This window comes from Branchiostoma floridae, chromosome 7, assembly GCF_000003815.2.
Source record: "Branchiostoma floridae strain S238N-H82 chromosome 7, Bfl_VNyyK, whole genome shotgun sequence".
Taxonomy (NCBI): Eukaryota; Metazoa; Chordata; class Leptocardii; order Amphioxiformes; family Branchiostomatidae; genus Branchiostoma; species Branchiostoma floridae.
The window spans coordinates 20561653-20570700 of NC_049985.1; the positions used below are offsets into that span (position 1 = coordinate 20561653).

The following is a 9048-nucleotide window of genomic DNA, read 5'->3' on the forward strand; positions in this document are numbered from 1 at the left end:
ACCATCGACACCATCACCCGCACCATCAACACCATCACCTGTACCATCGACGCGATCACCCTCACCGTCAACACTATCACCTGTACCATCGACGCGATCACCTTCGACGCCATCACCTGAACCGTCGACGCCATTACGCACATCGGCTACGTCATCACCTGCGACACCATCACCCAGACCGGCGACACCATCACCCAGACCGGCGACACCATCACCCAGACCGGCGACACCATCACCCAGACCGGCAACGCCCAGGCCGACCACAGCAGCAGTCCTCACCACCGTTGCCCCTACGGCCGACCCGGAATGCCCAGTCGCCTGTCCCGTGTTCTCCACATGCACCTACAACTCTACCTCCAACCAGAACGTCTGTGCTTGCGATGGTGGCTACCAGTGGAGAGGAGCAGTGTGCGTGCTGAGAGACGGTATGGTGGAAGTTTATTTCTTGTTTCGTCATTTGTTTAAAGGAAACATCAGCAATATTAGAGCGTTAAAAGTCTAAATATTCTGGATAAGGCAATCTGTATGATATTGACATCTACTGGACTATTACTCTGAGTGATTCATCAAATTATGAAACCCCCAACATGAGACCTCAAAACATCTCAAAGTATGTAATAATGATGTAAATGTGGGAATATAGTGCAGTAGATGTAAATATCATGGAGATTGCCTTATCCAGAATATTTCCACTTTAATCGCTCTAATATTGCTTCGGTGCATTTGCATTTCGGTGTTACAGATCTTTCATGTACAGTTAGAATGATAAGGATGATGATAATGCATTATAAAATGAGGACTGCTTTGTGTTTTATGGTCCTCCTACAGCATGAGCTGCAGATTGTTATATTAGAAGAACTTGAGAATCGTACACGGTATCAGTACTATTACGGTAACAACTATTACACATAATGCAAAATAGACACATAGATTTAGAATAAACACTAACAACCTTATAACTAAAACATCATTATGGCCTTTAAGTTTAATAAAGTGTTACAATTATAGTGGGGCTAGCATCTAATCACGATTTTGGGTATTTTTTTAATAATAAAGCACTCTTTTATTTGTCTCGTATTTCTTACATTATCGGAGCTGTTGCATCTAAAGATATATAATCAAATCTGTCTGTGGCATCGAGTCTATTGCAATCTGTTGATTCGAGAAATTTGAATACTTATTACTGTAAATGCAGAAATGTTCGCGGTGGATTAATGTTCGCGGTTTTCGCGGTGACCACTTCACCGAGAACTTAAAACCACCGCGAAAATTTTTCTATTATGGTATTAGAATGCAGTCTATGGTGTTACCGCGAACTTAAATCCACCGCGAAAAGTCCCTTTTCCCGCTACCGCGAAATTAAATCCCCGCGAATTAAATGCATTTACAGTACTTAAAAAATTATATCTAGCGCATTTCAAAGTGAAATTCATCTTCAATATGGACAAAATGTGTAAAACCAAAGCAATTATCTACTAGTACATAGTAAGTATTAATCCATTTCCTCGTTTAATTTTGGCAGATGTAAATGACGTGCACATCCAGTTGACAATGTTGCTGGCTCAATACAACGACGCTCTCAAAAACAGAAACTCCAAAGAACACAGAAAACTCGCTCAACAACTTCGGAAGTTGGTATGCTGTTCTTTCATTTTTATCATTTCATGTTATTAGTAAGAACACTCATACTTTGGTACTTGCGACTTTAGAAATCTTAACTTTATACGTCACATAGCTTTAGGCACAATGTAATCTATCCAAATTTGGATTTACATGGTTGTTTTGATCGAAAACAATGCTGCAATCAATTGTAACATTTTAAAACTTTCAGTATAGAGTAGAAATAACAATGATCTTTTTATCTCTTTTTGTCTTACAAGAGTTAGAATGCTGATTTCTTTGCCCATGGAAAAACAATAATAAAGTGCTGCCCAATGTGTCCTTTCCTGTAGTTTGGTGAAGTGACCCCCGTAAGGTCATGTTGATTTGATTATATGGACGACATCTTCTGGGAATCAAAAAAACTGTTGCGAGCATACAAATAAAAGTATGTTTACAAAACAAAGTTGCCTTCATTATGAAATCTAAGTGGTCAGGAAGGTTGAATAAGTGACTGTACACACATAATATGGTATACCAAACAATATATTCTTCATTTTTGTTCTTTCACATCTTCTTTGACCTTGGAATGTTCTTTGGAATTAGTATACGTTTTCCGATATCTATTTTTTGTAATCCACGGCATATATTAGCTTATTTTGAAGCTGCTCTGTACGATTAAGAGTATGGTTGAAAACTTTTTTACATTTTTGGAAATGGCCGAAAATTGATGCGCGCGTGAGGGTGTCATCCATATAATCAAATCAACATGGCCTAAGTACATCAACACAAACCGAAATCCACAGGGAGATCTTATTGTACGAGCTTGCTTGTTTTTTTCCCACAGATAAGGACATATCTAAGAGACACAGATATTCCGGCAGACGTTATCCAGGGACTCTCCGTGTATGATTTCCGCGCCGGAAGTGTGATCGCGGATTTCGTCGTCAACGTTTTGAAAAGTTCCGGGCTGAGTGACGAGGAAGTTCATCAGAAACTCCAAGAAGCCATGGATCGCGACCCGAGTCTCGGGGACGAGATTGGAGTCGATGAAAGCACGCTGTAAGTCTGCATGTATGGCTATTCAAACACCATTATCATATAGCCAAGTGGCGTGGACCAATCAGAAGGCCCCATTCCATGTTGGTCATGACCGCCGTAACACATAGATTTCGCTTCGCTCACTCGGTGGTTTTATTCGGTGGTTATAGCAAAGGACCAAGCGTTATGACACCTCAGGGCGGGTCATTAACCCTTAATTCACATCAACCATCATGAGCTCATTTGTGCACTTACATACCTGGAAAATAGAATATCTTCAATAGCTACTTCTTCTTATCTTCATAACAGTCTTAAGTACTGCTATAAGATTTCAAACAGGATACATTTTGTAATACTAACACTAATGATAATTCAAAGTATCAACCTTTGAACTCTTTATCGTGGTAAATTATTGTGGAAATATTTCTTTCCTTCTATATACATATATAAATATATATCTGTTGAGTGGCAAAAATGTGCATTAAAGGTCTTCATTCAATATATAGATGCCTGAAGGGTCATGCGGAGAATTACTGTTTTCAAGACGGTGAGTACAGTTTCAGAATTTGATTATAATTATTCCTTAGAGATGTTCTTCAACATGTGAGTTGGTATCTTTTCCTTTGTACTACCGACGGAACTTTACGTTTGATAGTCTAAGTTTGATAACATTATCTGAAGACGAGGCGCCCCGTTACCGTGATTTCGTAAAAAATGTAAAATATTTTGTTCATTTCATTAATATGATCTATTCACACAATAACTTCGATTGTTACCAGTAGCTTTTATCACCTTCGCGAAGAAGGTTATATTTTCTACAGCGTATGTATGTGTGTGTGTGTGTGTCTGTCTTTGTGTGAGTGTGTGTATGCTGTGTGTATATGTGTGAGTGTGTATGTCTGAGTGTGTGTGTGTGTGTGTGTGAGTGTGTGCGTGTGAGTGTGTGTGTGTGTGTGTTAGTGCGCGCGTGTGTGTGAGTGCGCGCGCGCGTGTGTGTGTGTGTATGCTGTGTGTATGTGTGTGTGTATGTGTGTGTGTATGTCTGAGTGTGTGTGTGTGTGTTAGTGCGTGTGTGTGTGTGTGTGTGTGTGAGTGTGTGTGTGTGTGTGAGTGTGTGTATGTTGTGTGTATATGTCTGAGTGTGTATGTCTGATTGTGTGTGTGAGTATGTCTGTGTGGTTGTTAACTTGAGAATGAATGGATGGATTATCTGGATATGGAGACTAATTTCAAGTACATAGTGGAATCATAGGGATCATATATATGCGGCAATTATCAGTGATAAACACTATTCTGCTACTCCAAAACTATGTCCAGATATAGTACACAGGTTGGGTGTACTAGCCACTATTATTGATAATTTCAGGTCCACAATACTCGGTATCTGTTTGTTTGTTTGTTTCTTGTTTCTTGTCAGGCAATATTACCCATCAAACGGAATGTGTTTTCTTTGACATAACAGAAAATTGACCAATGTTATTGATGTTATAACTACACGCTGCATTTCAGATCTCGATGAGTGCACAAAGAACAATGCCGCTTGTCCTCAAGGATCCAACTGCATAGATACACCTGGTGGATACGGATGTACATACTGCTCACCTGATGTAAATATTTTGGGTGGAGGAACATCAATCGCGCGCAGTAGAGGGATTACACTGACCAGTCGACTCAACGTTAGTGCAAACTGCGTTGACAAACGTGTTGAGTATATATGGGAGTTTTTTCCACCCAGCGGAACACGGTGGCAAGTTCTTGCCGATGTTGTTTCCACAAAAGCAGACCTCCTGGTTGCTCCCAGAACACTCCAGTATGGCCTATACCTGTTTAGACTATCTGTGCTTGTGACTGAGACTACTACCGGGGCTGTAGTTTCGGGTATAAGTCATAACACATCGGTGAGCATCACGCCCTCCCCTCTCATTGCTGGAATTTTGGGAGGGGCCAGAAGGCAGGTTGGAGTTGGGAAATTTACCATAGATGCGGCCACGCTGTCATCGGATCCGGACGGCATCATATCAAGGAGCGCGGACCTGGACTATCGCTGGTCTTGTGATCCTATCAGTAAGTAATGTTTATTTGTTGAGATTTACATCCATCCATCCATCAGTCCCGTAGCTCAGGAAGCCGTAGGGGCAGTAAGACTATTCACAAATGACTTCCACTTCTGGCGGTCTTCGGCCAGTCTAGTCAGCTGAGATTCAGATCTACCTTTGACATAACATGGTACTATCGCCTTTTCAAGAGATCAACCTTGAAATCAGACTATAGACGTTGATCCACTAACAACAAGAAGGACCCCTACTCATTTCGATAAGTGTGGTGTTTTAGCGTGCTCGAGGGTGAATGTCCTCAACCTGTGACAACCACAGGGCCTCCATTTAACGTCCTCTCTGAGGGACCTCCCTAATTGAAGCTTGGTACTCATTTGCGCCTCACACATGCAAGATAAGAAGCACATCAGCAGATTCGAACCCAGAACCTCTGCGTTCTGGACCAAACCACGTGAACCCCCCCGACGTTATGGAACTTATACTAAATTTATGGACAGCTTAGGTCCGTTGTGCATCGACGCCTAATAGTATGTCCAACGCTTGAAATTACGACTGACGGCATCATCATATCATCATAGGAACATCAATGTTCTCATCAGAATGCACCATGCTTTCTTTTACCGAGACAATTACCAAATTCCGTGTTGACTTTATTTTACTATACAACAGCGAATATTTTTCAGATGGAGATTGTCCTGCATTGCATGGAGGAACCGATGGTCTCCTTACAGTAAATACCAACCGGGGTTCACTTAACTCCGAGCTGACGTTTACTGTGGAGGTGTCTGCACCCAACAGGGGCAGTGCTTCTGCGAGTCAGGTCATAGAGGTTGTTCCTTCGACAATTCCACAGTCATCAATCATGTGAGTATGCGATTATTAATTAATAGTTTCAACGATTGTATTTTAAGCTGAATACACCTATGGTTGCAAATGCACTCATTTCGTTTACATGCACAAGTATTACCTGGTCTGCAATAGGTAATAATTTCAAGGGGATTTTTACCAGCAACTTTGTAAGCCTTAAACATTGAAACTGTAGAGTGTAAAAATGATATGAATATACATTTTATTCATACCTCATGTAGTCCAGCCGAAGATTTCCTTCCTTGTAATATCATTTTGTATGGTTTTGTCTGATTATCTTAATTTGTTTCTGTATTTTTTTCTACAGTTGTGACACAACCTACGGAACCTGCGGCCCCAAAATCAACTCCGGTGAAAGGTTGAGGCTATCCGCGCTGTGCAGCAACTGTCGAGCAGATCCCAACAACTACAGGTACAACTGGACATTGGTGCAGACACAGGGAGTGGCTACGACTTGGACAGACGAAGACTGGAAGGCAAACATACTGAATGACAGAAGTCAAGACTACGTGACGTTCAGGGCAGAGATTTTCGATCCGGTATGTAACTTTCTATGAATAAACATTGAGTATGACCACAGAATTCGCTGATTTCGCTTTTAGCAACGAAGGTATACTTGTTTGCCATGTTCTGGCTGCCCTCTAAATTGCCAACCCTTTGCTCTATAAGACCATTTATCTACAGTTGGTCTTGTTTTACGTCGTAATGAACCTTGAACCTTGAACGTGGACATCATCACGGATGCCATCACGAGTTACAATGAATCCTTCTTCTCCACTCAGCCTTGTCCTCCATGAGCGAGGGAAGCTCTGCTGTGGTGATGTTACTGATTTGTGTGTCTCTTTTAAGGTTGTTCATGAAGGTTGTACGCATTCTGATCATGCCAATGTACTAGAATTTCACAAATTATCTGTGTATATGATAAACACATTACCCTTTATCTCAAGCAGCAAGTCCAGTACACTGTGACTTCTACAGTGACGGACAGTAACACAGGGGAGTCTGGTTCTGCCGAGTACTCTTTCACAGTTAATCAGCCACCAACTGTAGGGACCTGTGAGATTCATGAGTTAGGCAACGCAGCTGGATTCTTTCAGATACAGTGTCAAGGTAATGAAAATATTCTATGATCAAAGCCATTGTAACAGGTCTGTCGTTAATTGTTGTTTGAATGTCTTTAAGCACAATTCGTGTATCTTTTGAACACATCATTATCAATTGCATGTTATCAATTCATCATTAATCAATTTCAAGTCTCCTCTGGGTGAATTGCCATTGCCAGTTATCATAAGATTGCCTCCAAAACTTTGCGTAAGTGTTTCAGGTAGATTATGAATGTTCCGTTGATTACCAGGCTTCGGCGATCCGGATCTACCTCTGCGGTATGACTTTGAGTACACAGCAGCAGCTGACAAAGAACCTTCCGTCAACTCGTCATCAACACCCAACCAATATCTTCTTTACAGCGGACCGGTGAGTTCTATACATGTATACACTTCTTTACTTATATAGTTGTAGTAGCCTTTATAAATTTGTACTTTTGCCGTGTCAGAAAATCAGACAAGAGATCTTTTTGTTTGTTATTGTAATATAAGTGCAATTGTGTTCAGTTTTCTCTTCTGGTTCTACGTGGCAATGTTTAGAGTTTGGGCTTGGTGATTAACACATTGTTAGTTCGCTAGATTTTGTTAAAAAATATGAATACAATTCGCCAAATAGTAGTTACTTAAGCAATGTGGTCATAGCTTTGGAAACGATCAGACTTTCATTTCGTCAGTCACAATGCCATCTGAAACGTCTAGCCATTTTTTATTGCATAACTGCTATTGGCGTACATTGATGTCTAACCTTCATTGACATACTTCTCATCAACCAGGCCTCTAGCACCCCTCCTATCAGACTACCTATAGGCGACCCGGACGAGAACTATGAGCTGGAGATCGTCATCCGTGTGTCATTTGTTCTCGGTGCTTTTAGCACCACAAGGATCACAACGAATGTGAGAGTGCAATTCTTATAAGTACATGTGATAAATAGTATCCTGGCATCAAACCATTTTAGTTGTCGGGTGTTTTTTGTCCCTGCAGCTAAAACGTTGAAGGAAACCAGGCTGATTCACAATATAGCAAATGAAAATGTTTTACGTATATTTGCTTCTTCTTCTTTGTATATTTGCTGACTTATTGGATTGTCTACTTAGGCACCGCATTCTAGATGTGATTGACCCTCAAGTCTGTTTGATTGATATATGTGGTTCACTACACCAATAGTTCTATGTATTGCAGTTCAGTTAAAAGGCAACCTAAGCAATATTACAGCGTCAAAGTGGAAATATTCTGAATAAGGCAATCTGCATGATATTGACATCTACTGCACTGTATTCTCAAATTTACATCATAATTTGATACTTTGAGCGTTTAAAATCAGCCCAGAGACAAGTTGCAAGACTTATTATTGTACCCCCCAAAAATAAGGACTTGATCTGGAATCCTTGTGCAACTCATTCCCGCGCTGTTTTTAACGGCTCAATTTATGAAATAATGATGTAAACGTGCTAAAATAGTGCATTAGATGTCAATATTATACAGACTGCCTTATTTAGAATATTTCCACTTTAACAATGTGATATTGCTTAGGTTGCCTTTAAATGTTATTGTCCACAGCTTTGCTAAATATTCTACCGTTATTCAGGTAAGACCACCGGAAAATATTGAAGGGTTTGTAGACAATGTTCTAGATGACGTGGACGTCGAAAACTGTTTGATTGATATATATGGTTCACTACACCAATAGTTCTATGTATTGCAGTTAAGTTAAATGTTATTGTCCACAGCTTTGCTAAAAATTCTACCATTGTTCAGGTAAGACCACCGGAAAATGTTGAAGAGTTTGTAGACGATGTTCTAGATGACGTGGACGTCGAAAACGTACAACAAACTACGTCATCAATCGCCAGCGCGGCGTCTGTGCTGAACGTCGTCAACGGAACCGACGTCGACAATACAACAGAGGCATATACTAAAGTAAGGAGACGAAATACATTTCAATATTGTGTAAATGTTTCGTCAATGTCGAATATGATATCATTCCATGTTTGTTTGACAGCCTGCATTGTCTAATTATTTAGTAGCCCTAAAATGAATAATCATTGCGTCTGAGTATCAAACTAAATCACTCTGTTTGTTTAATGTCCGTTTCCAAGGTATACCTACAAGAAAATTGAGAACCTACTGTAAAAAATAGCAGTGACAAAACACATCTAAACGTTCTTGATTATGATGTTATCCAATGTATGATAGATTGTTCACCATTTTCCCCCCTTTCAGGCACGTGATCGGATGGTGCAAATTCTGGAGCAGGTGCAGGTGCAGGACGTGCAGCAGGTGAAACAGGTGTCAGGCACGCTGGAACACGTGACCAACAAGCCGGAAGAACTGTCGGATGAGTCTCAGGTTAGTTGATTCCATGGTAGCTAGAGCAAGATATG

The 9048-nt window shown here is 40.6% G+C and overlaps 3 protein-coding genes across 3 annotated transcripts in view; all 3 read left to right on the forward strand.

Annotated features, from left to right (window-relative positions):
- Window positions 1–3217, forward strand: part of LOC118420154 (mucin-5AC-like) — a 6255-nt gene extending 3038 nt beyond the window's left edge. The window contains exons 2-5 of the mRNA XM_035826864.1: window positions 2–425; window positions 1523–1635; window positions 2447–2661; window positions 3147–3217. Coding sequence (XP_035682757.1) covers window positions 2–425; window positions 1523–1635; window positions 2447–2661; window positions 3147–3210 — 816 coding nt within the window. The 3' untranslated portion in view covers window positions 3211–3217. The remainder of the gene's footprint in view (window position 1; window positions 426–1522; window positions 1636–2446; window positions 2662–3146) is intronic.
- A 732-nt stretch (window positions 3218–3949) lies between these two features.
- LOC118420155 (sperm receptor for egg jelly-like) lies at window positions 3950–6691 on the forward strand. Its single transcript, XM_035826865.1, has 5 exons — window positions 3950–3962; window positions 4150–4704; window positions 5378–5558; window positions 5869–6100; window positions 6512–6691. The coding sequence occupies exons 1-5, from the start codon at window positions 3950–3952 to the stop codon at window positions 6689–6691; spliced, it is 1161 nt and encodes a 386-aa protein (XP_035682758.1).
- Window positions 6692–8298: 1607 nt separating this feature from the next.
- Window positions 8299–9048, forward strand: part of LOC118420156 (polycystic kidney disease protein 1-like 2) — a 9694-nt gene continuing 8944 nt past the window's right edge. Inside the window, exons 1-3 of the mRNA XM_035826866.1 lie at window positions 8299–8319; window positions 8423–8584; window positions 8888–9013. Coding sequence (XP_035682759.1) covers window positions 8299–8319; window positions 8423–8584; window positions 8888–9013 — 309 coding nt within the window. The remainder of the gene's footprint in view (window positions 8320–8422; window positions 8585–8887; window positions 9014–9048) is intronic.